The sequence below is a fragment of the Anabrus simplex genome, chromosome 5, assembly GCF_040414725.1.
Source record: "Anabrus simplex isolate iqAnaSimp1 chromosome 5, ASM4041472v1, whole genome shotgun sequence".
Classification (NCBI taxonomy): domain Eukaryota; kingdom Metazoa; phylum Arthropoda; class Insecta; order Orthoptera; family Tettigoniidae; genus Anabrus; species Anabrus simplex.
In genome coordinates this window covers 100,299,902-100,315,922 of record NC_090269.1, presented here as the reverse complement: position 1 = coordinate 100,315,922, position 16,021 = coordinate 100,299,902, and the positions used below count along the sequence as shown (strand labels likewise).

The window sequence follows — 16,021 nt, the reverse complement described above, 5'->3', positions numbered from 1 at the left end:
ATGCATTATATTTAGTTCTGCCTGTCACTATTCACAATCAAGTTGGAAAGAGAAAAAATTAATATCATTAACACTTCCGAAATTACGATTATTCGCGACCTTGAGCTCAGCTGGAAAGCTGTACAAGTGTGAAATGATGTAAATGTTTTTAATCTAACGTGCGCAAACAAAACGACTGCTGCTTTTATAACATTGTAACACAAAAACGTGAAATTCTCAGTCTTATATTAGGATGAAAACAGTAATAGACAATCCCAAAACCTCCCATGGTTTTATGTGTGTAAGGTGCAACATCTGTTCTGGTCTCGATAACATAATCGTTTAGATGTTAATTCCCATAGGGAATCTGAAATATTTGTCCAGAATGAGAAAATTTATAATACCAATATAAACGGTCCGTTATTGGACATTATAAATTTTCCACTTAACTCATTCCTGGTTGCCAGCGTTTCGCCGTCGTGTGCTAGGTTGGGCTCATCAGTTAGTACCTAACACACCTACCGAGACGCTGGCTAGTGCGTACCGTGGAGGCGACTGCGTAGGCTACTTGGAGCCACCGGCAGTGCCAATGCACTATGAGAGACTTTGTCTCTTTACCACTAGCCAGCGTCTTGGTAGGTGTGTTAGGTACTAACTGATGAGCCCAACCTAGCAGATGAGGGTGAAATGCTGGCAACCAGGAATGAGCTAAGTGGAAAATTTAAAATGTCCAATAACGGACCATTTATATTGGTATTATAACATAATCGTATGTGATAATATTAAAATACTAAATTTGTGTTACTTAAGAAAAACCAGTTTCTATTCCTGCCTAAAAGCCCAGTGACTATACAGTGCCCTGAGGGAAATGCTGAAAACCTGTTCGGCGACACACTCGAAAAAAGTAAAAAAATAAACATCTAACCCTGGACATAATGTAGGCGTTTCGCAAGTATGTACATGTGACGAAACTCGTTCCTTCTTCAAACAGAGCTGTCGAAATGCGCTCTGTCTCCTTCCAATTGTCGTGGGGACTCTCTGCTTTGATTTCCGAGGATTCTTTGAACAATACTACCCAAATGCGATGCTAAGATGGTCCCTTATGCAAGTTCACCGCTGATCGCTTTTCCAGCACAGTACTTCTTCAAATTACCACAGGGGCCGATGACCTTCGATGTTAGGCCCCTTAAAACAACAAGCATCATCATCATCATCATCAAATTACCACAATGACGGGACGTCAATACCAAGATCCGTAAGTATGCTGTAGCCGTCCTTTCGTAAGATACAGTTTCTTGGAAAATGTGTGATCAAGGATTTAGCGTTGATGGAACTGAAATTTCTGGATGGTTGATCCGGGAAATTGTTTCTTCGAGGACCGGATAATACGGAATTTTTACAATGTGATTTAATTAGGATGTTCGCGGGACCACGTAATTTGAACGAATAATACGGGAAAACGTAGTTTCCGGGACCCTATAATCGAGGTTCTACTGTACTGAAATTTAACCAGACATGAGAAAATATAATCGAACCTCTGAAATCAATGATGCACTCTGCCATATCTTGAACTGTATAGCATTTTACTTAACTTCAGTGTTAAAGTTATGCGATCGCTTACTTTAGCCTTTATTTCTAATGATTTAACAACTGCTATTGCCTTTGAATGTTGATAAGTGAGCTCGCTAGTGGACATAGCGAGGAAACTATACTGAAGATGATCGATCTTGTGCAACATAACCTCTGGGGTGCATAAGTATCGGCAACAGAAAAAATCACACACGCGTAATCGCTCGTCATAACGGATGCATCAGTGACAGGGGTCTCATTTTAACCAAAGAATAATACCCAGTTTAATATAGGAATTTTGAAGGGACAGAAAAAAGAAAAGGTCGTTATAACAGGGTTCTCGTTATATGCTGTACTCGCTATAGCGAATTTCTACTGTATATTAAAGTGAAATTGTTACTCATAAATGAAGTATATAACAATTCTTGTTTCTCGTTGGATATGTTGTACCAATATGGTCATCATAGATTTCCCTGACAAATATTAAGCTGAAATTGTTATTCATAAATGAAGTATTATAACAAGGGCAAGTCTTGTTTCTATCCAGATATCCATATTACCAAGAAGATCTTTATAGATTGTCCTGATGTATATTTTAAAAAAAACTGTAGCTTGTGATTGAGGTGTATAATATTTCTTTTTTCTAGCTGGGTATCCATTCTACCAAGAAGATCCATTCATCATCACAGACTGTCCTGACATATATTTTGCTGGAAACCAAAGTCAGTTTCAAACTGCACTCTATAAAGGTGAGATCTGTTGTTTATTCATAGGGGAGAACAAAAAGAAAAATGTGTTTATTGTAATTGTTTTAGAGTTTACAAAGCATCTTTATTTCGGATAGCTAAAGTACCCATTCCTCGCATGAATTTATGACTAGGGATTAAAGTGGTTAAAAAGCCAAGCTCGACAGCCGCAGTCGCTTAAGTGCGACCAGTATCCAGTATTCGGGAGATAGTGGGTTCGAACCCCACTGTCGGCAGCCCTGAAGATGGTTTTCCATGGTTTCCCATTTTCACACCAGGCATATGCTGGGGCTGCACCTTAATTAAGGCCATGGCCGCTTCCTTCCCACTCCTAGCCCTTTCCTTTCCCATTGTCGCCGAAAGATCTATCTGTGTCGGTGCGACGCAAAGCAACTTTAAAAAAAAAATAATAAAAAAATAAAAAAGTGGTTGCACAGTGTAACTTGGATTATTTGAAGCTGAAGGGACCACAGTAAAAATTCGATTTACCCAAAATTGGAATTAGACAAAATAAGAAAATTGGGTCTAAAATGGGTACAGCAAGAAAAGACATTTTATTGAACTCCAATGGCAATAATGAGATACTGTATACGGTACAAAAATTACAGGGCTTTGAACAGAACAGTAATTGTACAGTATTATACAGTAAAACATGTAATTAAAGAGTACATACTGTTCACTTCTAGCATTTTCATAGCTGTTTAAAAAAGTGAGAGATTTTTTATTTTTTTAAAATTTAATACATCAAATAGTAGTGAAGTCTTCAGGTGAATTATGGGCCTTAAAAATGTCTTCACTTACATTTTGTTGGCCCTCAACAAACTGCCTTAATTCCTGAACATAGTTTGAAGCTTGAGTAGCTGTTATGACCAGCATTTCAGGAAGTTCTGGTTCCTTCACTTCATTGTCTTTAGTCGCACCTTCATTCTTGGTTACATCAACATTGATGTCTACATCAGTCAGCTCGCCGCACACCGCCAAACTTTCACAGTCAGAAAGGCCTCATAATGAACATTTGCAGAGTCAATTTCTCCCCAATTCTCGACTGTGGGTATAATTTCTTCAGCATTTTCATTTTCCTCCTCAGTATGACAGAAACCAGCTTCCTGAAAACAGTTGGTGACATACAACTTAAATTAGCTTAGTATACTAAAAAAAAAAGCATGATACTGTAACAGTGGCCGATATTGTATTGCAGGATCTTGAACATTAATGTTTCCCTTGTGTTGCAACGGTCACACCAGCCTCTCGCATCGGTAGCTTAGGGAACACATTTTATAAGTCAAACTTTCGTAAAGAAACTTTAAAAGGATATAAAATCAAAATCTATTTGGAAATCATCTGAAATGGGCTTTAATTTTCTACTTTTTCAGTTTTCAGACACGAGGTATAAGTTAATGTTTGTATTGTAAATATTGAAGTGTTCTCGTAGCGTAATGGCTAACATGCTCACTTCGTAGTACGAGGTATGCGGGTTTGAGTCTTTATTATGACGAATCTTTCTTATTTTCATTATTAGCGTTGTGTTAATCTGTATGCCTCTGTTCATACGTTCTTTTGTTAATAATATATTTCATTGAAATATTTAATTATAATATTATGTCTACTAGGAAATTGCTTTATATGTATGCTACTTATAGAAAGTGATGTTATGATTAATAGCACATAGGACTGTCGCCCAGGTAGCAGATTCCCTATTAGTTGTTTACATAGTCTTCTTGTAAATTATTTCGAAGAAATTGGAAACTATTCCATTCCCAAATTCCTCTTTTTATGAATGGATATTTATCCCGATTAGTTCTTTACATTTACAGTACCTTCCAACTTTATCTTCATAAAGTTAAACATTAGAATGAAATGCTTTATTAATAAATGGAAGCATGTGGAACTAAACGAGGTCACAGAACTAGTTGCAAATAGAGCATCGTGGAGATACTTGATCAATTCACAGAAGCCTGCAGATAGAATACTCAAAGGCAATAAGTCCGTAAAGAAGATGTGTGTGTACTGTATATACGTATGTGGAAGCGCGTAGAAGAGAGTTAAGAACAACGGCTGGGAACGAAAATACATTTTAAAATGTAAATTAGAAATACGATGAAAACCTGTGTACCTTCTGTTACGGAGCGAGCAACTTGACCAATCTACTACGAGAATACTTTTCAAAAACGCTGCCTTACATGACAGGTTATAACGGGCGTAAGAAAATGTAATCTCAAGATTTTAATCCCAATTAGGTATTGATATTGAAGATCATAGATTAAAATCACGAAAGCTTGACATAAATCGTTGTCCATACCCTTATTAGGCTTTTTGGTGATAATCAGCGAACGCAAGTACAGGGAAATAAGACAATCGAAATGAGTTTCATGCATCTGACGATAGATAGCACCACACTCGAAAACGAGAAGTCGCTGAAAATCAGTCTAACCACCTCTGTATATCGGTGTCTAGCTCCGGGTAGCTACCTAGCACTTGCGCGGAGGGGGTTGGACGCAAGCCAAAGTACCAGCCGATTTACACCTCCAGGTAGTTTACCTCCCGGGCAGCTGCCAGCCACTTTACCAGCAGATGGTAGAACCGGCCCTAAGTGCCAGAAAGTATAGTCTTCAAATTCTGTAAATTTCTTGTCGAGTTTCAAGAGCCATTTTTCGAAAATCTCACTTTTCATCCAGGCTTTCTTATTCGATTCGTACTCCACAGGTTTAGTTTTCACATTTTTGAAACAGTGTGGATTACGTGACTTGCCTATCATGAGTAACAGTAGTTTCTTGGAACTGTCCATATCAGCACATAACAAAAGTGTAACCCACTCTTTGGGTTTCCTCCACTGCAGTTCTCACCCGTCTTGTCTGGGGTGCATTTAAAAAGTAAACCTGTTCAGTGTTGCCAACTTATATTTTCAAGATCCGCTAAATACTACAAAAAATCCGCTAATATTCTGCCAAGTAATCCGATCTCAAATAATGAGCAATAAAAATGAGCAATAATAATAAATAATAATAAAAGTAAATGCCTGCACTCACCTGATCTGTGTGTTTCACTGGGATTAACCCCATGCTTGCGAGCCGTCAAGCTAAAACGTTTAGGCAATTTACTGCCGGGTGCAAATTAGGTGAATCCCCTACCTCAAGGGCCACTCACAGAACAGGCAAGTTCATCTTCCTTCGTAGCATAAATATAAATACTGCTCTTTCACAGTTTCATTATCTGTCGTCATTCGTCAACTAAGAGATCAGTAACCTTTCCCCACGCATTACAAATTTATGATACTATGATATCATAACATCAAATCCAAATAACAGGTTTTTAACTTTAAATGTACTAGCTCCTGACAAAAAATACGGAATAGCTTGGAGACAGACTGGAGTGCAAATTTAAAAAAAAAAACGTAAAATGATTAAAACACTAAATTCCGCTATAATAAATCTAGAATTCCGCCAAAAATCCGCTGTCCGCTAAATGACATATTTCTCCGCCGACAGTCTTCTAATTCCGCCAAATTTATTAAAATTTATATTAAAAATGTCTTTTTTCCTATCTCTGTCACATACCGAGCTCGATAGCTGCAGTCACTTAAGTGCGGCTAGTATCCAGTATTCGGGAGATATTAGGTTCGAACCCCACTATCGGCAGCCCTGAAGATGGTTTTCCGTGGTTTCCCCATTTTCACACCAGGCAAATGCTGGGACTGTACCTTAATTAAGGCCATGGCCACTTCCTTCCCATTCCTAGCCCTTTCCTGTCCCATCATCGCCATAAGACGTGTGTCGGTGCGACGTAAAAAAAAAAAAATCTCTGTCACTAATCTGTACCAAATTCTTTTACCACGAATCTGCAGCAACCATATCTGCCGATCCACTTTCCTCACAAATTTTTTTATAAAAAATCCTGTACTTGCCTTGAAACTTGTTTTCCCCAATGCTGTAGCAAACTCTTTTGCCACTGACAGGAATTCTTTTGCCTCTCGCTTGCTTTAACCACTTACCCCTTCCACTCAAATTACTTGTAAGTCCTGATTTCTCCCAACTTGTATTTATTTCTGTCAGCATTCTTCATATTTTAAAATCTGGTAATAAGCACTGGTTGTAACAATATATACAGGAAGGAACTATGAAATTAATGAATGTATGGTATTTACATGACACAAAATAATGTTTTTCACTTTCTTGACAGTATGTCTTGAGTGTGTGGAAGCGTTCAAAGCCTGGATTTAGCCTTGGTTGCTTCTCACAGGTTTTACAGAAATGGACTGTCTCTCGCCTCCCTCCAACAACTTTCCTGTCACTGCAAACCCTGCAATCCTTACTTTTTCCTTTGGGATGGGGGTACAGAAGGTGCAGCTTGCCATTTAGCCTCACGTCTTCATCTGTTGAGGAAAGTCTTCCCCTTTTCCTTTTTGTGGATTCTGCACATTTCCTACAAGTTGTCTTACCAAGTTTTTCCTGAAATTCAGATGGGTCATTCCATTGTTACCTTCTTTGAAGCATACAGGCTACGGAACCTGGTCTGTAACTACTAGGAAAAAAATTCTACAGATTGGGTGTCACCGGGCACAACTTTCGACATAAGTCCGTGAATGACTGCGTTACTGTACTGAAATTGGCTTTCTTATTTTCGATAACAGAGAAAAGACCAAAATGTTCACAAAATATCCATTGAGTGCGTGACTTCATTCAATATAATTTCCACATCGTCCTTAATTCTTTGTATGGTTTGTTCATAAATAACCTCAAGATAGTTTTTTCTTAGAGTACTTTCATCAGACACTCACATCTGTGTATATTTTTCAAAAAATCCTTTCAAGCTCGGATGGTTCAATTGAGCGGAATTCCCACCAGTATTAAAGCTGCAAACAAGTCACTGTTAAAGTCCTTTGAATTTTGGATCTTTGTAGAACACTGCTCCAAGGGATTTCACAATACAGGTTGTTGGGACTTTCCATTGTGATTCCTGAATAAATTAAAAAAAAAAAAAAAAATGCATATTAACACTTCAATCAGTTTTGATGAAAACCTGCCTAAATTCCTGCATCAGGACGAAATATCAACATTTGGACACTTTTGGCATGGCTAATTCTTGCGTGAACCAACAAGGTAAAACGGTAGCAGTTAATTGTTTGGCATTATTATTATTATTATTATTATTATTATTATTATTATTATTATTATTATTATTATTAAATACACTGATAGTGAGAATTACATTATTGAATCACAATCACTACTGATCTGCATTTAGGGCAGTTGCCCAGGTGGCAGATTTTCTATCTGTTGTTTTCGTAGCCTTTTCTTAAATGATTGCAAAGAAATTGGAAATTTATTGAACATCTCCCTTGGTAAGTTATTTCAATCCCTGACTCCCCTTCCTATAAATGATATTTGCCCCAATTTGTCGTCTTCAATTCCAACTTTATCTTCATATTGTGATCTTTTCTACTTTTAAAGACACAACTCAAACTTATCCGTCTACTAATGTCATTCCACGCCATCTCTCCACTGACAGCTCAGAACATACCATTATTTCACAGTGTTGCAGTATGTTGTATTTCTTTTGTTTTCAGCCCCACATTCACTGCATGCTGAGGAAATATTATAGTAATAGATAACTTTAAAAACATGTTTCTTGGGTATTGGAAATTTAATTAAATTTTAACATGCACTGTGGAAAAATATAGAAAAGTAGTAGAAAATTTTACAAAAGGGGGAGGAAAGGTGACTGAGGGCAGGGTAGGTCACAAAAGGTTGAGGGCACAGTAGGCCAAAAAAAAAAAAAAAAAAAAAAAAGAGGATAAAGGTCCCAAAAAAGGGGCAGAAAAGCTGCTGGAAAATTACCTCCATTCTCATTTTGAGGCAACATATACATTGGTTTCTTTCAGGGAACTTTAGTTTGCCCCTACTAAGAAAAGGTGCACCTTCAGAAATCCTAATCCTGTCTGATATATCCTAGTAATAATAATAATAATAATAATAATAATAATAATAATAATAATAATAATAATAATAATAATCATCATCATCATTTCTTCGCTCCAGCAAGCCGGGTGCAGTTGTGTATGAGCCTCCTCCAGTTTGTCCTATCCATCCACAAATGCTGCTCATATATGCGGCACCAGTTCACGTCTCTAATTTCAAGGTCCTTCAATATCTATGTCTTCCTCTTGGTCTCTTCTCAAGAACATTGCGGTCAAAGTATGTTCAAGGAGTCCTGTGAGGGTCCATTCTTTTCATGTGACTATACCATTGCGATCTCTTCAATTCTAAAGTTTCCAGCAAGCTTTTTTCCAATCCAAGCTGTTGCTGGATATCCATATTCCTTATTTTATCCATTTTTCTTTTTTGTAGACAAGAGCGGAGGAACTTCATTTCTGTTGCTTGAAGACGACTCTTAGTGGGTCCAGAAAGTGTTGCTGCTTCCAGGCAATACGTTAATATAGGTACTAGATATATTTTGTACAAGCTGATCTTGAAAACTAACGGAAATGTTTTATCCCAAAGTATTTGACGTACAGCTTTGACAGAATTTGGAAGCTTTCTGCATTCTGTTGCTAATCTCTTAATGTATGGTATTGTCTGATGACAGAACACTACCTAAATACTGGAAGTTGTCTACAATATCCATTTCCTCTTCTCCAATTCTTAGATGAAGAGTTGGAAAGTTTCTACTTGTCACCAAGTCAACTGTCTTCGTTTTGTTGATTTTGAGACCTGAGATTGTAAAAGCTTCATGCCAGAGACCTAGTAATAAATCTAGGCATTGAATTTATGAATTTGGTTTAATACTGTCTTTTGTTTTCTGCAAGGCCTTGCTTCGTTGTTACTTTTGAATACAACGCAGTTCTTTAATCACATAATGAATGCTATATTTCCTTGAGAAACTTTAGCTTATTTCAATGAATATTCTGTTCTTTTCCATTCCAGGTCCTGAGGGACAGGCTGTTCGACTTGTTTGTGTTCCCACCTTCGCAAAAACATATTCATGTGCTGTTGTGAACTTGGCAAACTTGGATTGCTACCCCCTGTTCTTCGGTGCTGGGGATGTTTCTGATTGTGAAGTGGATAATTAATTAGTGACTGCTGGACAGTTTTTGTGTCACTGTGGAAGGAACTTCTGTTGCATTACTAGTAGGCTAACATATTAGTTTATTTTACTGTATTGGCAGGAATATAAGATGGCCATGAATTTGATGGTGTTTACATAAGATGTTCTCTTTTACATGGAGTATAATTTAAGACTGCACTTCTTGTCACAGGCTGTGGGAATCCCCAAGCCAGCGCCTATCGCTTGTGTCAAGCTTGGCCTGATAAGAAGTGCTGACAGGTGACGCAGCAGATACTCGGCTCTCTTGCTCAGTTTGCTAGCAGCTATTGGACTTTTTAAGATATATTATAAGGTTATTATTGCTATGGTCAAGTACACCACAGTGCAGAGAATATTTTTGGTCGAGTGTTATTTGCACAAGAAGAAGAAACCAGTCAAAAGGTGCCTTCGAAAATTCCATAGACAGGTTCCCAGTTTGACAGTATCGTCAAAACCTTACATGTAACAACTTGTTCACATGTGTCGTGGTACTGGTTCTGTAACTGATAAGAAAAGACTGGGAAGGAGAACTGCCCTCACACAGGAGAGCCACATAAGTTGCTTCGGAGAGTAACTCAGGAAACTGGTATTTCACATTCGTCTGCACGTAATGCAACAAAATTATTACATTTACGATCATACCGGTCTCATTCAGTCCATAACATACAGCCTACAGATTTCAGTGCAACAATATGATTTTGCAAATAGGCTAATGAATAGTGTAAACAACAGTATTGTGGATCCGAACTCATTATTTTTATTTATTTATTTATTTTTTTATTTATCATCATCATCATTATTATTATTATTATTATTATTATTATTATTATTATTATTATTATTATTATTGATTTTGAGACCTAAGATGACAAAAGCTTATTGAGAAAGCAGATACACACATGAAATGTGTGCAAATTGCCCAGATGTTGGAAATTCCTATAATAATAATAATAATAATAATAATAATAATAATAATAATAATAATAATAATAATAATAATAATAATAATAAATCTCCTTCAAGGCAAAGTTGAATCACTACTCTACAGTAGTCAGGCTTGAGTACCTTTATACTGTCAAGATCTGAACTAAAGCAGATCCCCTGATTGAGAAAATGGAAAGGAATAGGATGGCCTTGTACGAGCATTGAAGAGAATGAACCTGCGAAGATTGGCATATAAGGTACAGTTGAAACTGGTTTAGCCGTCCCTCTCTAGTGCGTTTCCCTGCTTATTACACCATTATTTCCAAGTCCCAGTCCATATCATATTAACACTATGCGCCCGCCGGTAGTAATACTACTACCACGATCTTTGAAATTCAGCCACTCGAAAGCTATTCACGTTATCGAATTCGTTTTTGCTTTGACGTGTTGTCGATTTCCTTTACTAACGTTAGGTGGTGTTGTCAATCGTGATTGGTGGTGTAACTTAGGGACGATGTTTCGTAGCCACGTGTGCTCGGTTAGGTCTTACGTAATTGCTGACATATGTAGTCCTCGCGCGCTCCGGTTAGATAAGCTCAAATTTATGTGCGTGTGTTCTAATGATAGATTATATCACTTCACAGATTTAGAATGAAAGTGTAGTGAGACAACAGTCTGCAATCATCTCTCAAGTAGTCGATTTATACTGTATAATTATGACCATCTGTGGGACTGTCAGACTAAAGCAGCTGGCACTGTGATGCCAAATCGGAAAGGAATGCCAAAATCAGAGTTCGCGAAAAAACTGAAAAAGGGTGAAAAAATGTCATTGTAGAAAGAACACCTTCTAGCAATAAAGTGGAGAGATGTTCGAGACGTGTATTATGCTGAGCACTGCAGATGATGACATGATTGAAGTACCTGCAGCAAGAGGGAGCCACGAGAAATCCATACCATCAGCAGTAGTAGACTATAACAAATTCAATATTGGTGTTGATAAATCCGACCAATTGTTGGCATATTATGCATTCACAAGGAAATCGATCAAGTGGTGGAAAAAATTATTCTTCCATCTGTTTGATCTTGCCATAGTGAATGCCTATATACTGTACCGTAAGGCTTCTTCACAAAAACTTCCCCTTTCAAAATTTTGTGAACGTTTAGTGGATGATTTGGTGAGTAGTGTTGGGCCGGCCGAAATTACTGAAGAATCACGAGCATCAACTGCGGGAAGGCTAGTAGGTAGAGATCATTTTCCAGACAGAATACCTGCAGTAGGCACAAAGAAGGAAGGACACGCGCAGCGTAGGTGCAAGGTTTTGCTACGACAAGTCCAAACATAACACCGGTCGTGCTGTGAAGAACATAACAACCATATATTGTCGTAATTGTGACGTAGGTCTTTGCATAGGAGAATGTTTTGAGTGTTACCATACCAAAGCTAAGTATTGGGAATAACAATGTGTAATTCTGTTATTCAGTGACTAAAAACTATCGAACTTTTCTAGTGAATTAGTAATTCAAGTGCGTGAACAAGGATAACAGAATGGACCTATATTGTAGCCTAAGTTTCTTTCCGGTGCTGAATAGAAGCATTTTTTATTTGATTTCGTGGGATAGTCCACTCTTTGTACAATACGTATATAAATTTGTTAATTTATAATGCTAAAACTGACAGAACTGTGATTTTTTTTCTGAGTCTAAATTACGCCGGCACAGGGTAGGGACGCCATCTAGAAACGTCCGGGCTCATAGTGTTAAATACATGCTAAAGGAACCTGGATAGCACATTTATATCACTCTGTAGTACATTCGTAACTTCCACCGTAAGGAACTGAAACGTTCCTGGCCAGGGGCAAAAGACCCACATGGGTCGACGCATTGAACAAATAGCATTTTAAAAAAAATAACGATCCTGACCACTTTGCGTTCACAACGCGCCAGTGACAACTGGCCTGGATAAGGATTTGGCAGATAAATTAATTTCACAACCCCGTACTATGGAACACGGTAGCGTGTTGGTCTACAGTTACAGGAAGCGTCAGTCGCAAGCAAGTTTTTGCTCTGGTTGTTTGGATCCGATCACGCAACAGTAGTTCGTCTGACATGTTAGTGCTTAGTTTTACATTCGTAAGTGAATTGTGTAACAACTTATGTAAATTAGGTCCACTGTACTTACATATACAGGTGACATGTTGGTGCTTAATTTTATGTTCGTAAGTGAATTGTGTAACAATGTACATAAATTAGGTCTACTATACTTACTCATAGTGGTTTTCAGGATATTCAATGCTGAAAACAAGAAAGCTAGACTGTTAACAAATGACAAAAATTTAAAGCTTATTGAGAAAGTGGATACACACATGAAATGTGTGCAAATCGCCCAGATGTAGGAAATTCCTGTCATCATAATCATCAGCTTGAACCAACTCCAGAAGATGGAAATGTCACTTGGGATATTATATAATGGTGAAAATTTAAATAAACAACATGGGACCACAGTGAAAGAAAGAAAATATTCAAAACGTGGAGCCTCCTATAATAAGGATGGAAAGATCATCATCATCATCATCATCATCATCATCATCAAACCAAAACTAAACCAAACCCCATGGCACTACAGTCCTTGAAGGCCTGCAGATTACGAGGGGTCGTGTGGTTATTCTTCGCTTTCTAGACTGGGGCTGCTATCTCACTGTCAGATAGCTCCTCAGTTCTAATCACGTAGGCTGAGTGGACTACATAAAATCAGCTTCATGGTCCGTATCGCACTTCAATAGATTCACAATTAAGTATTTATTTATTTTCCACCTAGTCGATACAATGATTGCTTAAGGCAATTTTTAATGGTCAAAAGTGGTACATGTTTCGTATATTATCAACATCTTCAGCCACATAACACTGTTTAGATGAAAAATATATAAAATTGACAAAGTAATGCTTTAGATGAAGTGTCCTTAAAATTAACATAAGATTGACAAGATTAAAACAAACAAATAATTCAAGAGAAAATATATAAATTATTTCTACAATAGAAAGCAATCGTCAAGGAAACACTTGTACAATATTCCATAGAGAAATTGTCCTAATAAATATTCTTTTCTTAATAATTCATGAAAAAAGATCACTGTGATATCAGGATTTCTTCATTTCGATAATTACTTATAAATGGTATAATTTTTAATTTATAAATTGATCTTTTAGCTCGATACCATGTGCTTTAATTAATAAAGTCAAAGTGCTGTATGAATATTGTCAGAGTTATGTCCATATAGGGGATGGATAATCGGAATGGTTTAAGACTAGGCAGGGTGTACAATAAGCCAGCACCCTTTTGCCACTTATTCATCATTGTAATGGATGAAATAATGAAGAGAGACTCAACAACAACACTCTTTTTGCTAGTGGCTTTACGTCGCACCGACACAGATAGGTCTTATGGCGACGATGGGATAAGAAAGGCCTAGGAGTTGGAAGGAAGCGGCCGTGGCCTTAATTAAGGTACAGCCCCAGCATTTGCCTGGTAAGAAAATGGAAAACTATCTTCAGGGCTGCTGACACCCACTATCTCCCGGATGCAAGGTCACAGCCACGCGCCCCTAACTGCATGGCCAGCTCGCCCGGTAACAACAACAACTCTGAGTTTAATGCTCTTGCCTTTGCAAGATGATGTGGTGATAGGGAGGCTGAAGTACAACAGAAGCTGAATGACTAGAATGCTATAGTCATGCAATTTGATCTCAAGATAAGCAAATCCAAAATGGCAGTGTTGCTTGTTAGTCGACAGAATATTTGTACTATGTCACTCTAGATGGATCAAAGTTGGAACAAGTACATCAGTTCCGTTATCTAGTCATAAAACCAGATAGCCGGCTGTCTGCAAAAATCACTAGTAGAGTACAGAATGGAGCACAGTTTTATCATTTTGTGAGAAACTTCTTTTGGGATAAGCACGTTTCATTAAGATCAAAATTAATACTCTATAGAAATTCTCTGTACCAGTTACCACATACAGTCTAAAATATTTTATCCAAACCAACAGAAATATCAGCAAACTACGAGGGGTGGAAATGAAGTTCTTAAAAACTGTGATACACCATCTTGTTCAAGTGAAAAAACCCCTTGGTTATATCTGTGTTGAAGCCAGGCTGAAATGGTTTGGTCATCTCAAAAGAATAGACACGTCAAGAACAGCTAGAGTGTGGTTTGAGAAGGAACTCGAAATCAAAAGATCAGGAGGTTGTCCGAGGCTGGACGAGGTCTGGATTTGCAGCAGGTTATGGAAGAAGTCATTCCTGTGACAACTTCAAATGTAATTGTAAGCAACGTGTGTAGTTCGAGTTTCTAAGAATATTTTACCTTGATGTTTTACTATGTTGGTGTTCTTGAAATGTATTATTTCTTTAATTATTTTATTAATTATAATTGTAAACACTTTTTCCTTGTTTTTATCATAATTATTTTTATGTTCAAACCTACTTTAACAGTAACTTTAACAGTGTAATTTTTTTTATAGCACATTTTCTCTTTGACATTACTTTTTCAGTCCCCACAAAAGCGCCCTAACCAGTTTTGGCTGTACTTGTGCTCTAGGAGAAATGGAAAACCTATCCCTGCTGGCTGAGAGAGGCGCACAAAGATCTACACGAAGGGAGCGTAATATGAGCTGAAATTTATGACAGAAAACTTTAAAAGGAATGTAGCGGATTTGAGGAAAAATCTCAAAGAAACATGCTAAACTACAGAAGATATCAGCAGGAAAAAGACAGGGAAGGAGCAAAAGTTTGGAGAAACCTTTGGAAGGAATGTAATGAATAAGCTCTAAGCCTATGATCGAGGAAAGGCTGGTAGCTTGTATACTTACAGCCCATAGCTGGCTATACCACTTTAATAATACAGTATTACCCCTCTTTTACACTTTTAAACGGACCCCTAGGAATACTGGTGTAAATGGGGAGAAAGTGTCAAGTATGGGAAACAGCTTATGTATGTAAAAATGCTCTGAAAAAGGAGGTAAATGTTACACAAATGCATATAATGAATTTATTATTTCAATCTTAATGGGACACAGCTTTTATGCATGTAAAAATGCTCTGTAAAAGGATCTGATTGTTACCCAAATGCATGTTATTAATTTATAATTTCAATCTTAATCCTGTTACTTACCTAAAATAAAGGTTCATTGAACATTAACTGTTGATGCTACACTGCATTTGTAACTGTTCATCCATTGACCAGGAGAAGGGTTCTGGTAGGCAGGTAAAATATTATGTAATATATTCTTTTAATCTGGTTATCTTTCTTAGATGACTATAGAATTATCTAAGATGGAGTACATTTTCTTTCTCTGGATGGAACATTTTAATTACTATTATTGTACCAATTTACAATATTAACACACATTTATTCCAGATTGAAAACTCACTACTTTCTACCGAAATAGTCCAGAATCGATCGCTGTTTGCTCTTTTTATTTCTAATGCACTCTGTTTGTTTTTCAAGTTCATAAAGGTTACAAAAATTATTTTCATCCCCTCTACAAATGACAGATATCTACTAAAATATTTACTGTTGCACTTGCCTCAGTAGCAGGCATCACTTCACTATCTTCTTCTTCTTTTTCATTGTCACTGGTAAGGGACTTGACAGCTGTTTGTTCTGCAACCAACTCCTCTACACTTCCTTCCTCTGCAGTTATCACAGCATCATCCAACTGAAGGTCT

The 16,021-nt window shown here is 37.3% G+C and overlaps 1 protein-coding gene across 7 annotated transcripts in view; it reads left to right on the top strand.

Moving 5' to 3' along the window:
• PolD2 (DNA polymerase delta subunit 2) overlaps positions 1-15,518 on the top strand; it is a 119,338-nt gene extending 103,820 nt beyond the window's left edge. For 4 of the 7 annotated variants that reach the window (XM_067147050.2, XM_067147051.2, XM_067147049.2 and 1 more), the window contains exons 8-9: positions 2,196-2,297; positions 9,215-9,727. In XM_067147050.2, coding sequence (XP_067003151.2) covers positions 2,196-2,297; positions 9,215-9,360 — 248 coding nt within the window. In that variant the 3' untranslated portion in view covers positions 9,361-9,727. Of the gene's footprint in view, positions 1-2,195; positions 2,298-9,214; positions 9,728-14,844 lie in introns of those variants that run through there. The other 3 variants (XR_010860176.2, XR_011018259.1, XM_068227575.1) reach the window with 3 other exon arrangements.
• Positions 15,519-16,021: the final 503 nt, after the last annotated feature.